This window comes from Paramisgurnus dabryanus, chromosome 11 (genome assembly GCF_030506205.2).
Source record: "Paramisgurnus dabryanus chromosome 11, PD_genome_1.1, whole genome shotgun sequence".
Taxonomy (NCBI): domain Eukaryota; kingdom Metazoa; phylum Chordata; class Actinopteri; order Cypriniformes; family Cobitidae; genus Paramisgurnus; species Paramisgurnus dabryanus.
In genome coordinates this window covers 25,935,618-25,960,052 of record NC_133347.1, presented here as the reverse complement: position 1 = coordinate 25,960,052, position 24,435 = coordinate 25,935,618, and the positions used below count along the sequence as shown (strand labels likewise).

General features: G+C 38.2%; 1 protein-coding gene across 1 annotated transcript in view; it reads left to right on the top strand.

The window, feature by feature from the left end:
• Positions 1-347: 347 nt before the first annotated feature.
• adgra2 (adhesion G protein-coupled receptor A2) overlaps positions 348-24,435 on the top strand; it is an 83,172-nt gene continuing 59,084 nt past the window's right edge. The window contains exon 1 of the mRNA XM_065247590.2: positions 348-1,250. Coding sequence (XP_065103662.1) covers positions 1,003-1,250 — 248 coding nt within the window. The 5' untranslated portion in view covers positions 348-1,002. The remainder of the gene's footprint in view (positions 1,251-24,435) is intronic.

The following is a 24,435-nucleotide window of genomic DNA, read 5'->3' as shown; positions in this document are numbered from 1 at the left end:
GTCATTGAACCCTTTAATTGATAATTTAATATCTACATTAGTATTTCATTTAAGCATACTTTATGCTGACTTAGCATTAAAAGTAAACAAAAAAGTCCAAGCCTCACATCAAGCGGTGTTTATACAAACAATATACAATATACAGTTCCATATACAAACAGTGTCATGTATAAGACAAATAATCTTGAAATTTGAGATCATTCAAAAAACAAATAAGGAACGAAATAAGTATATTTTCAACAGACAATGATAATATTCATAAAAGTGAGGTGAATGTTTTTGACATTAATTCATGTGCGCTAGGACCCCGCGGCTCGGCGCGCAGTCGGGAGAGGAATGCGCGCACCGCGGCTGGAGCTCAATGTGGTCGTGACAGGATGGCAGAGTGTTGGAATTAGGATCGGGACCGTTATTCACCGTTAAGCCACTAGTAACACCAAAAGGACAGAACGGAACGGAACTTTATGACAAATCCAATGGCATTATTTTGTGCAATACTCCAGGAAAAAATGGACAATAGCTACTTTTGGGAATCGTAATTTGGCTGCACACAAAACCAGGGGAGTTACAACTTAACACGTCACAAAATTTTGATTCAGAAAGGCGACGGAGTTTCTGCGCATCAGTTATTTGCGTGCGAAGTTTTAAAAACGCCTCATATTTCAAGAGGCATTGCATGTGTTCGTTTCATTTGCGCACATGGAGCACAAAAAATAAGTTTGGGAAAGGTAACATACTGGATTTCTTTCTGTTGCATCGATGACATGACTCCTTAATTGTTTTAATTGACAGTTTTACTACACTATCCAGCTTGGTGATCCATCCATTCACAGGTCGCGCGCATTTATCAAATCGTTCAAAACGAAAGGAGTATCAACCAACGTTTGGTTTATTTATACCGCCATTCATCACTGATAAATTTTAAGTTACTACCACAGAGATAAACTACTTTGTAATGTCATGGGCTGATCTGGGACAGCGCACTCGATAGTGTGGGGGACAATGTCGGGACCCTGCATCCGCATCCCGTTTTGGGTTCGTTTGTTTCTCCTGCTGTTCCTTCACAGCGGCGCACCGGAGGGCAGAGTCATCGAGGGCTGTCCGGAGCTCCTCTCCAGCGGCTGCAGCTGCACGGAGGACCGCGCCAAAGCTCACCCCGCGCCCGGAGCCCGGAGGAAAGTGAGCTGCGTTGGCAAAGAGCTGACAGAGACTCCAGAAGTCAGTCTGCTGCCCAATCGGACCGTTTCCCTGTGAGTATTACAGCCATGTGTACATTACTAGCATAATATGAAAAGGAAACACTTTTTTGTGCAGTGTCTTATAAATGATGCTTGTCTAGCCTACAGTACATGCAACTAACCCTACCAAACTCTAAATCCTAACCCTATAGTAAATACATTACAGTACTCATAATATAAATGTGCAGTTATGCTAAAGTTTATCTGAAGTTGTTCCTGTATATTAAGCAGTAATTACAATGTAATGGAACTGTTTAACTTTCAAAGAATGATTTGTTCAGGACATTAATTTGTATGAGGTGTGTCATTGTGAAAAGGTGCCATTATTACGCTTGTATGCAAATTTATTCAAAGCATGCATTTCACATCTGATCATTTCATTTCTAGTTGCAAGTGAAACAAAATGCAGGGATATTTAAACCAATGGTTAGGTCAAATATGGACCAACACAATTAACCTATGCTGGATGGTTTCAACTAATCATTGGGTCAAATATGTACATTCAGGTTAATTTAACCCAGCCGTTGGGTTTGTCCAACCATGGGTTGAAACCACACTCCATTGCAGTGCATGGATGGCTGATGGCACAGATGATGTCATTACATGTTCATTTTTGTAGATATATTTTATAGACAGTGCATGTCTACCAGTTAAAGTTTAATTTTAAAATACTGAGTTCTGACAGTTCTAACATTTTCGATCTCTTTATTCACAAAGCCTGCAGACTCGATTCAAACTCACTGCCTCATATTGGGGATAATAATGAGACGCAATCATACACATCCTCTACTGTAGTCTGATAATAATAGGGCCATATTCATATTGTCTGTGCATGAAGGAAACGAGACCCTTTATAAACAACCCAGTAGTAAAGCCGTTGCATTGTATGACCCACTATTCTACTTTTCAGTCTTGATCAACGTGAACTATTCTTGGGTTTGAGGGGCGCCTTTGCAAAATACTTGCTGGACAAAATATGCACTTAATCCCGGTATGACATGACGAAGAGACGTCTAGAGCTACATGCTTTTGTTTTGGTGAGGAGTATGCTATTTATCGTCTGTTTGTTGATGATTTAAATTCGATTTCTGTGGAATCGGAAAAACAAAAATCGACTTGAAACCCGCGCCGTTTCTGCCTCTGCCTTTCTGTGGTGCCCTTCTGCACCTTTTCCCAGCGGGAGCAGAACTCTCCTGCACATGGCCGTCGTAAAAACATAAACATTGAATTCGCTCAAAAGACTACGTACAAGCCCAGGAGAGCATAGTAAAGCTTGGGGATTGGTGCACTTGGAGGAGGAGGCCAGGGTAGCCAGATCTCCATTTAAAGAGGCCAGTGGTTCCGCTCACATCTGTTCAACACATTGCCTCTGCGAAACCAGAGGAAATGGATAGAAAAAAAGATATTGGAAGGGGGCAAAGCTAGGCTGGGTGGTAGACGACGGAGGCGCTTGTCATATACCTCTGCACCCCTTAACAAGGTTTATTTGTTTTCCGTACATATGGAAAACGCACCGTGTGGCGCATTTATGAGGCTTTTGTGTGTTAGAAGTAAAGTATTCATGGTCTCCTGCCCCCTGAAGGGAAAATGAGGAGCTGTTAATGAAAATGCTTCACTCAGCACTAGTTTTTGAAAGGTTTTTACACTTGTGATGTTTCATACTAGATACAGATTGTCTAGACAGTTTTTCAGCTGTATCTGATATAAATTAACTCAGTTGTCAAGATTGTATTTTATTAATATTCTGTCGAAAGTGCTCATGAATTAAGCTTTAGTTTAAATTAGGCCAAAAACAGCTTTTTTTCAGGCTGGTCCAGATAATATGCACATGGGCTTTTGAGAAACAAATGTCTTTTCCAAAAATGTGAATGGTTTTATCAACTGAAATATAAATCTTATATCAAGAAAGTGGTCCAAATATGAACCCCTGCTGTCACTGATGCTACCCTTTGTACCTGAAGGGTTCACATTAGTATCTTAAAAGTACATTTTGGTACTAAATGTATACATATCTGTACCTAATGGTTCACATTAGGACCTCAGATTTTACAGATATTGTTTTCCCGGACAGGGATTAGATTAGTTTTAGACTAAAATAAATGTAAGAGCTGTCCAAACTGAAAACAACTTGAAATACATCAGTACTCTTTGTTTTGCATCAGAATGCACACAAGTAATGTTTTTAGTAAGGCATGTTTGTTAAAACTAGTTATATTTCCTAATTAAACTAAGGCCTAATCCTGGTTTAAGCTAATCCTTGTCCGGGAAACCACCCCATTAAGTTTAAAAGTTTCTCACATTTTATTTACTGTATGTTATACATCTACATTCCCCTTACTGTCTTGGTGTCAAATGAAAAGGAGGATTTAATACATTTTAACAGTTTTAAGGCTAATGATACCATTTCTCTTCTAAAGATTTCTTGAAGTGACTTGAGATAATCATGGTAGCAATCAAAATACTAAATAAGTGACAGCATTACTATCCAGTCCTAAAAGACAAAGAGGTCAGTATGTGATTTCTGGGGTCATTTTGGTAAAGGTTATCTTTTGGACCAGCTGCAGGTCTGTAACCAAACATCTGGCATTCCTCAGCTGATTAGGTTAGATAAGCAGATGGCATCCTTTAATTTGATTGGTGGAGGGGGAGATGTGGGGAAAAGACCCCAATAATTACAGTCCCATTCCACTTATTGTTCATCTACTGTATGGCCTAAATGAATTAGTGATAGTGAATAAATGTCGTTAGTGAGCAAATTAATGTGTAGCTACAAAGAGTGTCAGACCTGCACTCAAACAAATCAATATCTTTAAAGGGATAGTTCACCCCAAAATGTGGTGAAACTAGAATTTTATACGCGGGGTGGCCAGGGGGTGGCCAAGGCTTCTTTAGGGGGTCCATAGTCTATAAAAGAAAATGACGTGAAGCATGTATTAAAAAAGCATGAATGAATAGCATGACCGCTGTACAGCACCTCGGGCAGCACTGTGCTGTATTTGTGTGCTTGATAAATAATTATACCATGGGTCTGTTGAGTGCTTGATTTCTTTCAATTATTCGAAAATATTTCTTATAATTCAACGGCCCGTCGTCAGTTATTCCTAGCATAAATGAAATGATTGCTGATTACTTTACATTACCCCACATTATATAAATATTAATGCACTGCATGCATTAATAGCACATAAACCAATCCAGTATCAGGAAATTACGTATCTATAGTCACGTAAATTTGTTAGTCTTTTCCGTAACACTGACACGTTTTTCCACCTTTTTGCGCGAACATATCACGTATTTCTATTTACGTGTCATTGTGACGTTTTTGTTACTCAATGGTTTTGTCCTATTTTCTTACCATTGTCGCTTCGGTTTAGGGTTAGATTTGTTAGTTCTAATAAACACAATGTTTATTTCAAATGGTTCACTTTATTAAGCATACCACTCGGTACACACGAGAGCACCGTGCTAAACCAAAACTGCGCGCCCAACTACACACTGCGCATGCGCCAACCTAGTACCCAAGTAACATGAAGAGGGGCACCTTTTACCGTAAAGAACAGTATACAGGGGAAATGACATGTTAACAAGATTTACATAAAATTACATCCTTACCCAAACCCAACTCTTATCCTAACGCCAGGCGATAATGGTTTAAAAATCATAAAATATAAAAAAATTAATCATGAAAAAAGGTATAAACCAATACTTAAAATGACATCCTAACGCAAACACCAAATCTAACCCTAAACCGAAACGACAATGGTTTAAAAAATGGGACAAAACACTCACAAATCATGGAGAAGACTCACAAATTTTAAGCGACTATAGGTACATAATTTCGTGATTCAGGGTGACTTTGAAACTTTTCTATTTCTCACATTTTATTTACTGTTTGTTAATGAAGCAAAAGATCTAATATAAACTGCAGTAACTTTCGTAAAAGAAATCTAAATTCAAATAGGATTCAAACAAAGGATTTTTATTTTGTAAATTAAATAAAATGAATCTATATACGTAAATATTGATTAATATTTTTTAAGAATTTAAAGAATTTAGTTGATTGATTTTCCCTTTTTTCTTTTGTTTTTTAATTAACTTTAAAGACAGAGACTTACAGGTACAGTCTGTTTATTAGGCTTAGCCTATTAAGACTGAATGCAATAAAATGTAATAGAAATGTCCAGCCGTTAGTCTTAAGCCATAAAGACACAAGCATCAAACTCTAGTTGTGCACGCGCGCTATTGGTGGGTACTGTACAGGTATACAGTTAGATGCACGGAGAGTTTTAATGTTCAAGGCGGCATTCCTGTCCAACACAGTAAATAATCAATAATCATATCACTTCAAGAATTAAACGTTGGGTTTGGCGTTGGGTTTTGTTGTAAATAAACAATGAAAACAGAAAAAGAAAGGCCAATCTATATACGCATAGACTTTATTACGGGTGTCAAACTCAGTTCCTGGAGGGCCAGTGTCCTACAGAGTTTAGCCCCAACACACCTGCCTCGAAGTTTCTAGTAATCTTGAAGACCTTGATTAGCTGCTTCAGGTTTGATTAGGGCTGGATCTGAACTCAGCAGAGACACCGGCCCTCCAGGAATAGAATTAGACACCTCTGATGTAGTATTTGCGACGTACGTCGTCAATATTCTCAAAATACCTGTTGTAATGTGTTGCACTGCCTCACATCGAAATAAACACGTTGTCTAACCGGGAAGTAAATTATTGGAGGGAGTGAAAGTATAGCGCATTAAATTTGTATGAGTTTAATTCTTCTGTTGAGCATAAAAGAAGATAAGCACACAGTTAACAGTACCTATTTACTTCCATAGTAAGAAAAACAAATATGATGTAAGTCGGGTAATGTGTGCTTACCATCATTTATTAAAATATCTTCTTTTGTATTCCAGAGAAGAAATAAACTCATACAGGTATAAAACAACATGAGGGTGAATAAATGATAACAGAATTTAAGTTTGGTTGAACTTTCCCTTTACAGCCATACTCCTGACAAATATCAAAATTACCCCATGATTTACTTACCCTCAAGCAATCCGACATACGCTAGTCCATCATCTTTCAGACGAACACATTTGGAGTTATTTTAGTAAATGTCCTTGCTCTTTTAAACCTTATAATGGGAGAAAATAAGGGTCCAATCAGGGTACAATGTCTGACTTTAAACCTCAAAAAGTGCATTTATGCTCCACAGTGGCTCCAAGGGGTTAATAAAGTGTCTTCTGTGGGTAATTGATGTGTTTTAGTAAAAAAAATCCTGATTTCGACTTTATAAACTGTAATATCTAGTTTCTGGTAATGATGCCATCTTTGACTCTCACAAGAGAGTTTTAACGTAGTGAGCGCTCGTTGCCATGGGTACATTGCGGAGGGAAGGCAGCTAAGTGAAAACCTTTCGGACACACTTCAAAGGCAGTGTGTTTGAAATATAAACAGAGAGCGCCTTCGTGATAACTAATCACATATTTGAAAACTACAATCCTAATTTCTCGCTAGAATTGCAATTAAAAGGTGTAAAAATTGAAAATATACATTTATTTACACTAAATTTGTGCTCCAGCCGCTTTCTTGGCCGCCATTTAATTTTTTCGAACTCGACCAGGCTCGACCAATCACATTCCCCATGCCCGCACACGCATAGAATTGTGGGACAAGATCTCATGAGTCAGGAAGTAAACCTAACATTGGATTCGGACATGCCTTGATTCCTTCCTGCCTTGGAAAGCTGCAATTTAGAGATTTCGGGCGCAGCCCATGAATCGAGTCCAAGATGGCGTCGTTACCGGAAGCTAGTTATTACAGTTTATTAGGATAAATGTGGATATTTTTCTTACTAAATCGCTTTGATTACTTGCAAATTAACTTTATTAACCCATTGAAGCCATGTGGATTACTTCTGTGAAGCATGAATGCACTTAAAATCAGGAGTTGTTCCAGTTTTCTACAATTATAAGCTTGAAAAAGCAAGAACATTTCCAAAAAAAACCTCTAAATGTGTTCATCTAAAAGATGATGGACATATGTATCTCGGATTGCTTAAGGGTGAGTAAATCATGGGGTAATTTTGATATTTAACTGGAGTATCACTTTAATTTTTGTCCTTCTTTCCATTTAAATTATTTTGCAGAGAAGCGAAAAAAAAAACCATGAGCTGGACTGAAACTTGCTTTGCCCACATCTGCGCCGCAGCTCAATGCGTGTGCTAACCGCTAGGCCACGGCCCAAAGTGATTTTTCTGCCTATTTATTCCCACACTTGGCCTCTGTCCTTCTTTCAAATATATTTAAAACTCGACATCACCCAGAGCTCCCTGTAGGAGCCGTTTAAATGCGGTTTGTTCAGCGAGAGCATTTCATTGGCTTCTGCTTGTTGTTTATCGAGCAGCTCTGCAGAGGATTTGCGGCTACACCTCTGTATTAGAGTTTAACTGCTTTGACCTCTGCGGGTAACTGATCGCTCGGTGTGCGTGCGTGTGTGCATATGTGTGTGTGTGTGTGTGTGTGTATTGTTTGATTCTGCTCCACGCATCAGCTTGCTCCAAGGTTTCCATTACTTTCCAAATTACCCATAAATCCTTTCAGTATAAGTGTATACCCTTGGCATATACAAGTCATTTGGTGCTACTATGCGGTATATGGCCCGATATATTTACCATAAACGGCCACTTTTCAACTTTTCCCCCTCCCCGTGCGATCGCACCCTTTCTTTTCCCTCTCTCCTATTTTCCCCACCCCTCTGTCATGAGTTCATCCATACACAGTGAGTCTGAACCTAAATATTTAGCTGTCCTGGTAGGAAACTGCCATGCCTAAACTCTTTCCAGATGTGAGGGAGAGCAGCGCGCTGTGTTTAGAGCTAATTATGTGCGGCTGCACAGTGACTGAGCTGATGGAGGGGGAAGTGAACGAGAGAAAGAGAGAGAAAGACGAGAAGAAGAAGTGAAAAGTGTGAAACGGAGAGATCGAGGAAAGGACAGAAGAAGGGATAGATTAAGAGATGGGGGTGAAGGACAGAGTCTTCACATCTGTTTGAGTGAATGTTAGACAGAGAGTGAGAGTGTAATGAGAGACGTGACAGCGTGAGTATGTATGTGAAAGCATGCTTGTACGTATATTTTTGGGTAAAAAAGTCACTCTTTTAAAGATACTTCAATGGTAGGTTCAGCAAAGAATCTTTATAGGTTTTAATCTAGAACTTTTTTTAATTTATTTGTTTTTTAAGGACCCACTAAATGCCTGGAAATGTGCAGCTGCCAGCTTTGACATAATAGACATATTGAGTGACTCCTCCCCCTTTAAAAATACGCAAACATTTTTGATTTTACCTCAGAGCCTGGAATCTGATAAGATGCAGAATGATGTCATAAAATCTCTAATCTGTATTGTCAAAAGTGTATTTTCTAAATTAGAATTTTGTCAATGTTTAGTTTATAGATACCTAATCTCGATTAGCCAGATCATTCCCAAACATCTCTTAAGTTTATAACAACAATAGCAAACACGTTAAAATACCTTGCATACTTACCTTGCAACATGCAGCATTTGTTCGTTTTTTGAAGAAGCATATTTTCATGTAAACAGCTTTCTTCTTCAATCAAATAACTTGTTTCCGGGTCGGACTGTTAAAATCCTGTATAATTTAACCTATCAGAGGATGACATTGAAATCTGCTGAAGTGTTTGCAGAAAAGTGTGCCATATGCATCAGATGTGCAGCCAACGGTCCACTAACATGACGTCTGAGGCTGAGACTAATAGTTACCCTTAAAACAAACACTTTTCATATAAATATGTAATTGCCTACAAAAACTTACATTTTAATTTCATGGGGTCTTTAAGAAGGTTAAATAATTCTTTTAAGATTTAAAGAGCTTTTAATGTGACATTATAAAGTTTACACTTACAAAAAAGTACCATAGTATTTTTAATGTTATGGAACCTTGGAGTGCAGTGCAGTGCTACATAAATATGTTAAACATTTATCACGCTGGAATGCTTGATTCTTATTGGCCAGTGGCTACATAATCAGGTTTGTTATTTCCAGATAACAACCACCTAAAACTAATAACAGCCTCATCTGGGTACTGTGAGACATATCGACAGGTGCTGTTTAATACTTAAATATATATATATGCATAATTAATAACATGTATCAGAATTTATTTACACATTTTTGAGTGTTATGGATGATTTATTTTTAATGCAAATAATTTAATAAAATATATCCAATCAATATTTTGTGCATATATGTGACCCGTGCTGAGTCGGAATGAGCTAATTTTTAAAAAGAAGTTATATTTTTATATGTTCTATTAAAAAAATTCAAAACGATGTATGATTTGTTGGAACTTGACAAATAAATGACAGAGCTACACGTGTTTTAAGTTGACAGAGTCAGCAAAGTTAATTTTGAGAAAAATCGCTTTGAAGATTTTTGAAGGTTCAAAAACAAAATCACTGCATTTATACCTAAAAATCACTGGTAAAACTAATAGATGTGGCACATAGTCAAAAGTCAAAAACAATACAATAGGAAAATATATATGTTTGCACACTTTTTTCTTTCTTTTATTGTTTGATTGACATTGAGACAGACAGCTTTAAGATCAGTCAGCGTGAGGAAGATTGTGTTTGAAACTTGTCACTCTTAATAACTCTTTTAACATCAATCAGGTCCCGAAATGTATCTCTCTTAAAGGTAGGGTAACACATTTTGAAAAATGCTAACGGTAGCCGCCTAACAATGAAATCCCGATCCCACCCTCAAGTCAAATCGCCATCCAAAGTCACACCTTTTTCCAAACACACGAACATGCACAGATCAGACGGTCACGTCTCATGTCTCATTCAGCAGTGAGAAAACTTTGCAGTACAAAGTCGAATAACATTTCCAAAATAACCAACATAAACAACTGGTTTACATCAGAATTAGTTTAAGCACACGTTCGGTTGTGTAGACGTTGTAACTATATCGTTACGCTTATCCGTAAACGAACACAAATTTCATAAGCAACACAATGTTTCATCAAAGTAGAATATCTGAATCCATCTCAATACAAACATATCGCGTACCTACCTTACCAAAATAAACAGTGCAACGACCCTTTCAGACCCTTTGCCTCCTGTAGCTGTTTGCATCTCGTGGTAAAGCAGTAAAGTTACCGATGTTAATTTGGGTTTTTGCTCTTTGCTGATCCAGGCAGTTTTTGCTGTTGTTGTTATAAAAGATGTCTTTCATTGTGTGCCTCCTGTGCAGGTTGTCATTTCAGCAGAAAAGTTTGCTGTTCTCGCTGTTTACAGTCAGGAGATGAGCGCACGTGAACGCGTCGATGACGTATGGTGTCTGCGTGCGTGGACTCGCTGCACGGTGGGAATTCAAATTACGCTAAAGTATGAGGGCAAAAATGGAAACGTCTGTTCGGACCGAAATCTATGATTTGTTGACCATTTTTTGGTCCTACGCCTTTCACAGATGACATAAATTTCTACAAATACATTTAAACAACTTAACACAGTGATTGCTATCAGTATGTGAGGAGACTTTTAACCAGCATAACTAAAAATGTTTCAGGATCAAATCTGTTACCCTACCTTTAATAACTCTTTTAACATCAAGCACGTCCTGCACTTTAGGATGGTACACCTCTCATAAAACATACTATGATAGTTTAAGATGTTTAATGACTATATATAGAGCAGTGGTCTCCAATATCGTGCTTGCGGGCAACAGAGTCTATGAGTTGCCTACAATCTAAATATGTATCTATATACAGGGGCGTCATGCACCACTTGTTTTAAGGGGGCACAGTGTGCACAGCTCACAGAAATGTGTGCATACACAGACATCAAACGAAATATTATACAGCTTTCAGTCTTTTCCATGGCACTTACATTTCTAACAATCTGAGCGCCCCTGCCTTTATGCAAAAACCTCCAAAATAAAAGTGTTGACTAACTTTTATATCAAATACTATTCAATCGGAATAATGACATATTGGCTTCCTATTTACATCTGGAACGGCATGTTTTGTTTATTTATGTTTTGTTTAATGACTTGTTTAATTGTGTCATTAATGCATTTTGCAAAACAAATGCATTATCCTATGAAATTAATGTAATTTTAAATCCATAAAGTTTATAAACAATGAAAATGACATAAGCATAGCCACGTGATTGATTTTAATGTTCAATAATGATATTAAAAAATATGTTTGGATGATATTAAAAATATGTTTGGATAATATTATTAGAGGAACTGATTTTTGCATTAAATGTTACCTCATATGTGAGCATGTGTGATTACGCGTCCCCGTGAACTCTGCCGAACTTTGGCGTTGTATCAAGAAGATGAATCTAGAAATGTCTCCGAATATAACATCGAGACGGTCACATTTTAAACCATACATTTTCTTCACAGAAGCAGTTAACTGCACATTTCCCTATTGGGGTTTGGAAATATTGTGAGCCTTTCTTTCACATTTTAATTCCTCAGATAGCCAAATGCAGCAGCAACAACAAATCTCGTGAGCACGCTCAGACGCTGACGTCTGCGCTGACTGCAGCGCCTGCCGCCAGAATAAAGTAATGTAACATGATCAAAACACTATCAAAACTATCATATATAATTATTTCTCATATTGTTTTATCCATTGTGGTAGCTCTTGCTCAGAAAAGTTTGGAGACCCCTGATTTAGAGCATTGGGATCGTTAAACAAGGGTTTAATGTACTTATTTTTATGAAAACCTCAATTCTGACCAAAATCGATGTTTATACTTTCTTTTGCCTGTATCATACACTCATCACGCATTTTAGCAAGGATCACTGGTCACTGGGTTCTTTAAATGTGAAGTGTGCAGTTTATACGCCATTAGCAACACCGAACTGAATTGTAATAGGTTTGGTTCAGCGGTTACACTGGCTCAACCAATAGCGTAAGTTTGGGGCAAAACCCACAATCATTCTTTATTTTATTTGGTTCCACAGAAATCATACACTTCACCTTTAAATAATTATTTTTGAATTGCTGGTTCAAAGAATCAGCATGTCCCTTAGCATCAGACTGTAAAACCCTTTGTGGTTCTAAATGTAACCTTTATTTATAATTCCTACTAAAGCATATCCAACGAAACCAAAACTGAACACCTAAACATAGAGTCCACATGCAACCAGCTGCCAAATACTCAAGAACGCCACACATGAGTATTTATTTTACGCTCAAGGGCGTAAGAGTGTAAGTGATGTTTACACATATTTTACTGGTAGTCCGGTGTGTTCATTTCTTTAAAGTTAGCTGACGCTATTGTCCCACACGCGGCCAAAAAGTACATGATGTGTTGATCTCCACCTTTAACCATAAAATTTGAAAATGTTATGAGAGTTACGCACCATATAGAGATTTCTTGACTCCGTGTTGATGCACTGACTCAACAGTCATAAAATCAATGTTTTTTTAACGTTATATCAGCGTTTTGTTGCCGCAGATTTGTGTTATCAATGGCTGTAAGAATGTGGGTGTGTGCCGAAGTTGTTGTAAAGCTGTTTTCAGATGCCAGTAATTCCAACTTCACCAGTGACCTTGATCTGATGGCCCCTAGGCAGCTGCACCAAGTATTTGTTCATACTCATATTCAGACTGAACCATGTCTGTCTGTAATGTTCCTCTAGGTCAATTGGTAAAACATTGCAAAGGTTGTGGGTTCGATTCACATACTGAAAAAAGCACTGTAAGTCACTTCGAGTGTTGTGCATTCATAAGTCAGCATCCGTACGGATGCATCTACGCGGTCCTCCTTCAGGTCAAGAGTTTGACAAGGGGGAGTGTGTTTTCAGAAACCTTCCTGACAGACATCCGGGGAATTGTGTGGAGGGGCGTCCTCGGAACGCCGGCATTCCAGTAGGGTTTATTTTTGTGGGAAAAGGCGACGAGAGGAGAAGAGGGGAAGGGAGGGGATGGCCGCACGTGTTCAAAGAAAGGGCGGCGGTCCCCAATAAATCAAAAAAGCAAACAAAGACCCAGACACTGGATACCATGAGCCTAACCCATCACACCTGCCACTGCCACACACACGTTGACCTCTGACCACCGATTTCATACGTTTAGGTCAAACTTGTGGTGCTTTGTGAGGATAAACTTTTTCTCTGGAGCTATTAAGCAGTTATGTATGCTGTTTATTTGTTCGACTGGTTTGGATGGAAGTTTGCGGACAAAAAAATCCCCCAGCAGTGTTGTGTTCAAGATAGAGAGAGAGAGAGAAAGAAAGAGAGAGAGAAAGAGATGCTCCTCCTGATGCTCAGTGGGAATCTCTGTTTGGATAGTTTTTCCTTTCACTCTACTTGTCTTAACTGACTCCAAAAATTGCTGAACTCTCTCTCTTTGTTTGTCTTGCACTCTCTCTATCTTTCTTACTCTTCAGTCCGTTCCCCTCTCTTTCTTTTGGTCCTTTGCGTAACTCTGTCTTCAGCTGTCCTCTCTCATTCACTGCAAAGCTTCTCTGTTCTTGGTATCATGTGTCACACAAATGTGCTTTATTGTACTATGTAAGTGTGACTGTGTGCAGATGGGATGAAATCTCTCTGTGTTACAGTGATTTACTGTAAATGATGTGTAATTTTGGTAGCTGCGGTACAATTTCATCCAGATTCCTGGAGTCCAGAACTATTTCAAACTTCCTGCATATAATGTTGCACTCCTTATTGTATATGAACTATTGTTGTTATTTAAGGACTATTCTGGGTTATTTACAACTTTGAGTGATATCATGAGGAATCATATTGCTCTAAAGCATATTTATTCAGCTTTCAAATGATGTATAAATTTTAATTTAAAAAGTAATGACTAGTATGACTGGTATTGTGGTCCAGGGTCACATTTATGGTTCATTTCATAACTATTGGGGGGGGGTCCTAAAGCTATTTCATGCATACTGACTTATTAACACTGTTTAAGATTTGGATTCCTCATGCTAAACATTGGCAAAGTGTCAAAAAAGCAGTATTTCTGTACCAAATGCACTTCGCTAGGGTTCGTAGAAGTTTCGTATGTAACAATCTTCCTTTTTTCCTTTTATGGGCTATTTCTGTACAGAAAGTACAGTGGAAGTCCTTTTATGGGCACTTTAACTGGAATAACGCACACACGCACCAACCAAGAACTGACACAAAATCACTGTCACCAGAGAAGTGTGTTGTTGATTGTGATGGGACATTTAAAAACCCCAGCATTATTGAAACAATGGATGTAGTTTGGTAGCAGCAGAGTTGTGCTTGTTTAACTTTAGATTTTGTTAAATTGTGGCGCTCCCAACAGGGTCATGAGTTGCAGGCGGTAAGTAAATCTGCATTAAATGTCTGTGCTTTGTTGTCAATCATAAACCTGTAAAGAATTATAAGTTATCCAGAGATAGTGGTATAATGTTTTGTGTGTGTTGCTTTCTTGTGACTCAATCCGCCCGTATAGGCCTTTAGGGGCTCGGTTTTATTCACAAAGAATCGGTAGAGCTGCTCTGTCTTTTATAAATCTGATAAAACTAAAGACTCTTTAAGTAAGTAATACTATTCTAAAGGTACTCAAGATTAACATAAGAAAAGCAGAAACAGTGTGTTTTATGTGAGCTTTAACACAATCAAGCATAGAAATTATGCCAGGGACACATAACCAGAAGTTCATCCGCCAAAAAAATAGTCCCAGCTTTACAGCTCATATAACTCACGTTTGATGAAGAATTCATCTGTGCTTTAACAATAATATTAGCATTCCCGTTTTAAACCCATTTTTTTAAAGAAATTGTTTGCGAACCATACTGTAAAACAAACATTCATCGCTCTAATAAGACAAAGAGAACATGCAAACAAAAAGTGTTTGTGTTATTGACCTGATCAGTGACCTGTGTATAATCATGCGCAAAAGTGAAGCTCTGTTTCATTGTTTACACTGAGCTCGCCAGCATCCAGACCAACCTCATCTTGTTATCTAGGCCAAACTACATAGACACACACATAGACTTACACACAAACAGATTCCCAAGGGTAAAATGCTTACTGTATTGCAACATAACTTTGATGGTGGCCTTGCATGGTCAACATTGTTTAGAAATGATGTGCACATTCCATAAAGGCCAATTAACATTTACAGCACTACTAAAGTAGCATTTTACAAATGTGTGCATGGTTCTCTATTTACGAACTCAAATGTCTTTTTTTGGTATGACATTTTCTTATCCGCACTGGCTTGCATGCACTGTATTTATGCGCTTATGTATTTTCTGTTAGTGTGCCTGAGTTTTTGTGTGTACGAGAAGGGCGTTCATGGCCACAGTTCCCAAAAATAGTGCACCATCCTCTCCTCCATAATTAGAGAGCGTTTATAAAACCCAGATTTTAATTTTAGGCTGTGGAAAAGCCTAACATATGCATGTGATCGCACACGTACACACACATACATGCACTCGCTTGCTCTTTCGAACACGCGCATCCCAAACACAGCCTGTAATTTTCAAAATAAGCAACAGCTTGGCGTTCTGTCCACCAAGGGTCATTCTTATATTTCTAAACACACATACACAAAAACACACACTGACATTTAATGTCTTCATGCTGTCTGCAATTCCCAGAAGCATTCAATGTAGATACTGTTCACCCTCATGTGTGCTGAATTAAAGGGATTGCTCAGTGATGGCGGTTAACAGGTGCTTTCAACAACATTTGATATGATGTTTGCGAAGACACTCAGTACAGTTGTATGCTTGAGAAAAATCTGATAAAAACATACAAGGATCACATCTCCCCCTACAATAAAAATAGCATGATTAAAACCAGTGGTTCCCAAAGTTTTTCTTTCTGTGACCCACAGACAGGTATAATCTATCTCAGGAGTCAGGACCCACCAAAATATATATATTTTTTTAATAAATTTAGAAATACAAAATTACATTTGTTCTCTTTTAGAAGAGAGTATTTTATATTTGCATTGTCATTGTATGAATTAAATGTAAGTATAACTTCCCCACCAGCGGTTTAAAAAAAAGTTGCCAGCCAGCACCAACATTTTTATGATTTTTACAAAAGTTTAATGCCTTCCAGGAAATCAAATCTTCATTTATTCTCTTTTTATCACCTCTCAAACATGGGTAGGTTTCTTAAAAAATACCAATATTTGAGCAAAAAGCTGAGATTATTGCATTTTTGTAAAGGATTTTTGTTAGAGATCAGATTCATAACTATGATCGAAACATACACTCAGTTTTTACTGTTTTTGGATCAGTGAATGCTTCAATGTTCTATAAAACGGGTAAGAGCGTCATCCAATGGATAATAGTGGAAATATGGATTGCCGTAAAACATTTGCAGGGAAGCATTTTCTCTTAACTGACGAGATAACTCGTCAATGGCGGAGAAAGAGTTAATGGTAATACTAAAAGACCTTATATCAAAACCATTGACATTAATTGCTGTTAATAGGACAACTGGTTTTGTGTCATTCACTACAACAACCAAGTGACTTTGTCCGACCCACCTGATCCCACTTTGCGACCCACAGTTTGAAAACCCCTGGTTTAAACAAGGCATTTAGGAATTTTGTGAATTGTGAAAAGGTTTTATATAAAATACAAAGTTTCATATATACTGTACACTTTGCTTTTGGAATTGTTTTATTAGTATCAAAAGTGATTCTCATTACTCCACATTTACATTCTTGCTTTTGGCAAATACTTTGATCCCAAGTGACTTGCAGTGCATTCAATCTATACATTTATCAGTATGTGTGTTCATGCAATCAAACCCATGACCTAATATAGTACAGTTATGGCACATTTCCATTGCAAAGTAATGCTCAGCTTACCTTTGAGGGCTTTTCCAATGGGTACAGTACATAGGACTGGATACCTTGTTTTAGTAATGGTGGGGGTTCCAATCTCCCATTTCATCACATCCCAAAGATGCTCTATTGGATTGAGATCTGGTGACTGTGGAGGCCATTGGAGTATGGTGAACTTACTGTCATGTTCAACACACAGTGCATTGTTACATGGTGTATTATCCTGCTAGAAGTAGCCATCTGAAGATTGGTACAGTGTGGTCATAAAGGGATGGACATGGTCAGCAACAATACTCAGGTAGGCCGTGGCATTTAAACGAGGCTTAATTGGTCTTGAAGGGCTCAAAGTGTGCCAAGAAAATATCCCACTCCATTACATCATCAGAGTGAACTGGACAAGGCAGGATCCTTCTTTCATGTTGTTTAAGCCAACTTCAATACCATCTGAAGGTACACAGCTGAAATCGAGACTCATCAGACCTGGCAACGTTTTTCCCAATCTTCTAGTGTCCAATTTTGTTGAGCCTGTTTGAATCGTAGCCCCAGCTTTTTCGTCCACACAATTGCCGCTTACTGGATTTTTTCTCTTTTTCGGACCACTCTCTGTAAACCAGGGGTTCCCAACCCTGTTCCTGGAGGGCTACCGTCCTGCAGATTTTAGCTCCAACCCCAATCAAACACAGCTGAAGCAGCTAATCAAGGTGTTCAGGGTTGCTTGATAATTACAGACAGGTGTGTTGGAGCTGGGTTGGAACTGAAGTCTGCAGGACGGTAGCCCTCCAGGCGCAGGGTTGGGCACCCCTGCTGTAAACCTTTCAGAAGATGAGCGTTTGTTGAATTACTGAGACCAACCCGTCTGGCACCAACAACCAGACCACATTCAAAGTCAGTTAAATCCCCGGCTTGGTTTAAACGTCGTCTTCACCTCATCTAGATGCCTAAATGCATTTTATGTTGCTGACATGTGATTGGCTGATTAGCAATTAGCATTAACAAGTAACTCAACAGGTGTACCTACAGTAATAAAGTGGCCAGTGAGTGTATTGTTATGAAAATGACATTTTTGCATTACGGTAATAAGCACAGGTATGGTCCGGGGTTGCTTATTAATTCTGAGGCTCACAATGTTAACCTTTAGGGTCACCAAAATAATTTGAGATCCCAATGATTTAATTGATACTGTTTGGTTTTGTAATGATGGAGTATTTTTAAGAATTCCTTGTCATATGATTTCTGAATAACTCAATCAGCAAACAGTTGCTGTACAATTTCATGCGTCCACTTTACAACTGACAGTCTGAGAGATGGATGAGGCGAAGTTGCCAAAATCACTGTCTGTCTCTCTCTTCCTGCAGGCTGGCTGCACAAAGACACGCATTCACATCTCAAGATGCATTTAAGCCCTAAGTGCCCGTTGTGCTCAAGGCTTTCGGACAAACCTTGAGTGTGTGCATGATTGGAAAAGTGCAGCTCGACCTGATCTGGGTCCAGAGTGTGCTCGTCTATGTCATGGGCCGCAGAAGGTATTCTGAATAGACACCATCCCCCATTTACATTGTTACCCAACACAATTTCTCAGTCATGCTCTATGGGTGCAGCTATAGTAAAGTTGTGTGTCAACATGTGTGATGTCAGGCTCTAAATAAAGAAGTGAATAATACAGTAAATGTCGCTAAATGGATTTAACCACTGAAACGTTAGGGGTTATCGTGTGGGGTTTCATTATTGTTTTATATAATAATTCACTTTGTACGAGTTCTTTCGAATGAGCCAACTTGTAAAATACATATAAATTCTAAGGCTGCACAGTCCCCATCAGAAAAATATATATAAATATTAATTTACCTGTCAGTAACTGTGATTAAGCTAAACCATGTCGCAGACTGTATATATGCGGTGTTCAAAATATCGATACGCGATTCATCGTCATGAGCTCCTCATGATGGACGGATCGAAAAAGCACTTTCCGTTAGGATTCTGACGTACTTAGTACGGTAGCGTGACAGATCATAGTTGATCCGTGATCATACGGAAAGGATGCATGTGACCCACGGAGAACATTGAGTGAAATTTAATGGGTATACTTTCCCGCTTCTGTTTCTGTCTCGTATGCAAATGCGTCTGTACACATTTCTTAAGCGTGTGCTCGCTCTCTCTTTTATGCATACTGTATATCTTAACCCTAACTGCTTCAAATGGCGAATCATGAAGTAACGTCGCACGAAAAAGACTGCATGTCGCATCTTAAGCAATCCATAATTTCGTGCAATTAAAAACAATATTGCGCATGCTGCTGGTTTTTAAGCTAGTTAGATAGTTAAGCTCCTCGTGGGTGCATTGGCCGTTAACGAATATCATCCCTTTCACTTTTTGCTCAAGCTCTCCCCAGCTGAGCCCACACTTGGACATTTCTTCTACACTTCTTCGCCAGCTGTTCCTGGGTCAACCTTGTTTCCTTTTCCCTTGGGGGTTCCATTTTAGGGTTTGTCGGGTGATGTTAGTGGCAGGCTTTCTTAGGGTGTGTCCAATCCAACTGCACTTCCTCTTTCTGTTTTTTTGTAGTTCTAAATGTGGGTTCGCGAGGAGCCTAAACATTCAGGTCTGTCAATCGTCATTATGGGCAGTGTTGGGTAAGTTACTCAAAAAAAGTAATTAATTACTAGTTACTAATTACATCTTCAATCATGTAATTAGATTACTTTACAAATTACTTTCTCCAAAAAGTATTTAATTACTTATTAATTACTTTCTAAATTATATTTAGTACATGATACAAGGATAGGCTTGAAATGGCTCGAAGAAATAATATACAAAAGGACATCAATTATTCTGGTCCCACTTTAGGGTCCAGTTCTCTCTATTAACTAACTATTAACTACTTTTGCCTCAATATACTCCAACTACAGCTTATTAATACTAAAGAAGTTGTTAGTTTTAAGTATTGGTAGAAATGGGAGGGTTAAGAATGTAGAATAAGGTTTTGCAGAATCAGGCATTAATATGTGCTATTAAGTATTAATAAACAGCCAACATCTCATTAAAGGAGTAGTCCACTTTATAGATGGGGTCCATTGACTTTTCATAGTAGGTCAAAAAAATACTATGGTAAGTCAATGGGCCCCATCTTTAAAGTGGATCACTCCTTTAATATTAATGCTAATAATAATCAATCAGTTAATAATGAGAATTGTAAACTAAAACCATGTTGAATACAATATTGTATTAGTACTATACATAATTGTTTTAGAGTCCATACACAGTATTTAGTTACATCAGAAGTAACTGTAATTAGATTACAAGAAAAATAAGAGTAATCCCTTACTTTACTTTTTCAAAGGAAAAGTAATTAAATTACAGTAACTAATTACTTAGTAACTAGTTACACCCAACACTGATTATGGGTATATATAAGGCAGCCTTCAGGCCTCCGGGTCCAGCTGCAATTTTTCTGGCATTCCTCCTCCTTCCCATCTCCTCCTTCACTGCTCTCTTTCTTCTTCTGTGTAGTTCTGTTGCAAGGGGGGGGGGGGGGGTTTGAACTTGGGACTCGTGTCCCGGCCTCAGGTTCGCTCTCTCTGAAGGTTCAGAGCTCTGGTGCAGAGCTCCCTTCAAGGACAGCAAGCCAAGTTTGTTTACCATTAATCATTAAGATCTGAATGCGCAGATAAACTACTGAATAAGGATATGGGGTCTTGACTTGTACTTTTCCACAGGTCCACATAGTTGGCTTTGTCTTCCCACCAGATGTTTAATATTCCTCTGAGGCAGGTGTTGATGAATGTTTTTAGCCTGTGTGTTGTGTTGTTCTCCATGCTTCGGATCCATACAGCATCACCTGTTTCAAATTGGAATTGAAGATACATGTCTTAGTATTGGTGGAGATGTTTTTTGGCCTCCAGATCTTCCTGAGCATGTTAAACACCACGCTGGCCTTGTTAATCCTGCTTCTGATGTCTGCCTCCGTCCCTCTGGCTGGTTTCGCTCTCTTATAATACACATTTGGGAAGAAAGACGACGCTGAAAGAAGAGCTGCAGGTGTAAAATGTGTGTCTAGGTAAAGAAGCTACTTCAAACTATAGCTGATACATTAATAATATAATTTCTATAGAGAAATATTAAGTCTGACTGCATGTTTATACATATATTCATACATTTTGAAGAATTATATAAGAGAAGCCCAGTAAGGCACTATCTTTGTAAAACAATTTGAAACAACATGACATGAGTTAAGTACTGTAGCTCACACAGAGATGGATTTTATGCATTTCTTCAAGCTCCCCAAAAGCAAAATATATGACATTTCCAGTGACATTTGACAAAAATGTTGGTCTTGGTTTGAACTACATGCACACACACATTTGACCTGCCTCATTGAGGAAAGATCCAGAGCTCTCGGGCACACATTACACGCTACTTTTCATGAGTGGCTTTATACTGCAAAGTGGTTCTCCAGACAGCCACCCTCCAGCATCACTCAAGCCAGTGCGGGCGAGTGGATCCGGGCTGGACACCAGAGAAGGATGGGGGTCGGACGGAGCTTGAGAGGCAGTGAACTGTCAGACAGCAGCCGTGGTACTTGAAAAACTCCAGAGAGAATAGCTGTCCTTTAACAAAGAGCAGAGCGGCTTCTGTTCTTTCTGCTGCGCACACGCACACACACGTACGGTCTCACGCTTACACACACGCTACTCAGACTTTGCAAAGACATAAGAATGAAGGCAAGTAAAAGACATGTATACGCACACACACTGGAAACACATTCATCTGAGCAAATTTACTATGTGCACACAAATACACAAAGGCATGACAAAAGCATCTGCACACGCACGCACACACAAACTCCCGGCTCTTCCTGCTGCTAGGACTGCGTAATTGGGCTCTTAGGCTTCATTAGTGGACCTCTCTCTCTCTCTCTCTCTTCTCCTTGCTGGTAGCCCCCCTTTCTTTTCGCGTCATGTTTTGTGAGATGCTTTCTGAATTGCTATTTGTCAGAAGATTATGTGTTGGATGCATTATTTGCTTAGATGTTGCTCTTTTATAGCTCTAGGCTCAGGACACTCAATGGATGTTTCTGTATAAACAATCAGATGATTCTCCTAAAATTCATTAGTAGAGAACACAAAAGGACACAAATGAGACAATCTGTGTATACAAAGATGCCCTTTTCTTGATTTGCACTTCAATGTTAATGTTTGTCAATGTTTTTTGCCCCAATAATAATTGGTACATGACATATATTTGACTGACAATCTTTGACATGACCTTACACAGGCGATATTAAAAGATATTAAGGTTATATTTTCACCAAATGTGCATTGACATGAATGTTCTTTACATGCATGATGATTTTATATAGAAAACAGTAAATAACCAAAAATTGGCTTCGCTGGGTTTTCACAGGCAGGGTCACATTTCTGCGCCTCAGCTTAACTTCTCACCTTAGGGTGATCACAAGATCTGAGATAAATATTCTTGTTGTACATCTTCAGTTCATTTTCATGACACACAAAACTTTCATCAAATACGATTTCTACGTGGGCGGAGCTGTCACTCATGATATCACATAAATAGAAACTGTTTCTATAAAAGAATTCAGTACAGTAGAAGTAACAGTGGATTAATGATTGCATGTTTGCATTCAATGTTATAAAGAATAGTTTAAAATTTCCTTAATATTCCTTTTAAAAGCATTCCTTAAAAATGCTATCACTGTGTAAACAAACCAGTTTTGATCATACAGCATGACAGCAGGAGGACACCAGATGAGAAGAGGGTTCTTTGAGGTTAAGAGTGTTTCAGCATGCCACATCTACTAGACAGTATACTTTCTCTTTCTGATAACCTACCACTTCAGTGTGAGCCCGGTGACAGAGAGAGAGAGAGAGAGAGAGAGAGAGAGAGAGAGAGAGAGAGAGAGAGAGAGAGAGACTACAGTGGCCCCTCTTGAGCTTTACAATCCACAGTCAGACAACAGCAAACCAAAGGTTTTCTGTCATCAATCTCTCTCTTTATCTCCCCACTGTTTCATCACCCCCTCTCTTCCACCTTCCACCTCTACCATTTTTTCTTCCTCTCCTTTTGGTAGAAGGTGAAGAAAGAGGATAACAAATGTTTTATAGTGTGCATATTCTTGCCATTCTTGTCTATGGAGCAGAGTTTCGGCCATACTGTTAATTCTGAGCAAAATTTAAATACTTGAATACTGAATAAGAGATTTAAGGAAGTTTTCGGATGTGTTTTTCAAGTATCAATTAAGTCTCAGATGTTCCTCCTTAAATTGCTTAGGAGTATGGGGATGTAATTAACTCTTTCCATGCCATTGACGAGTTATCTCGTCAATTAAGAGAAAACATTTGCCTAAAGAAGCGTGTTCGTGATAAATTTTTTATGTTAATCTGCAATACCGCGATTATCCACTTACCCAATTTTTGAAAAAAAAAAAAACTAAAGCCAAAACATTATTTACTACTTTTAAACTCTGTGGATGTTTTGAAAATCGTTCTGAATCTGATCTCTAAGAAAATTCCTTCAGAAAATGTTTTATTTTTTAGCTTTTTGCTAAAAAAGTTGTAGAAAAATTACCATATTTAAGAGTATATAAACAGAGAAAAAAAAATAGATATGATGAAAAAATTTTCCCCTGTTTTGTTTGTTTGTTTATTGTTTGTTTGAAAGCAGAGGGTCTGTTCTTTCATTTGATATATTTGTATGTTTATATATTTTTAGAAGAAAATTTTCCTGGAAGACACTTAGTGAAACTTCTGTGAAAATCACAAAAAATGCTGGCGGCAACTTTTCCAGCAATGGCTTGCGGGGAATGAGTTAAAGTAGATGTATAGGTAAATAATCTGGATTTGGGGTAAATTGGATAATAAATGTTTAAGTTTATATTGAAATCTTAAATACAATTATATCAAGAGCTTAGTTGCCATGATCGCTTTTGAAACTCAAATGGAGACGTTTGTTAGATTTCTGTTTTATTTTTTTCGCTTGAGAAATATCTGATATGCAGAAGTCTTTCATTTGCTCTCCATCTCATCTGGGATATAATATATAAATCAGATATCGCTTGGTTTGCACAATGACTATAATCTTGATCGTATATCACTAGTAGTGTAAAATGATTTACCTCCTCAACCTTGAAATAATTTGTGTCAAGTAAAATATGCCATTTCTCTGACTAAGTCTACTGCCGTATTTAATAATATTTGCTGTTGGCGTCGCAGGCAACTGAAGGTTTTTAATGGGAGCTGGTTGGCTCAACTCAACATAATACCAATAAATTCAAATCCCACTGTGTGACTCCGATCCTGTCTGCGGTTCTCCTGTTTGGCTTCTGAAAGAGAGAATGAAGTCATATTATGA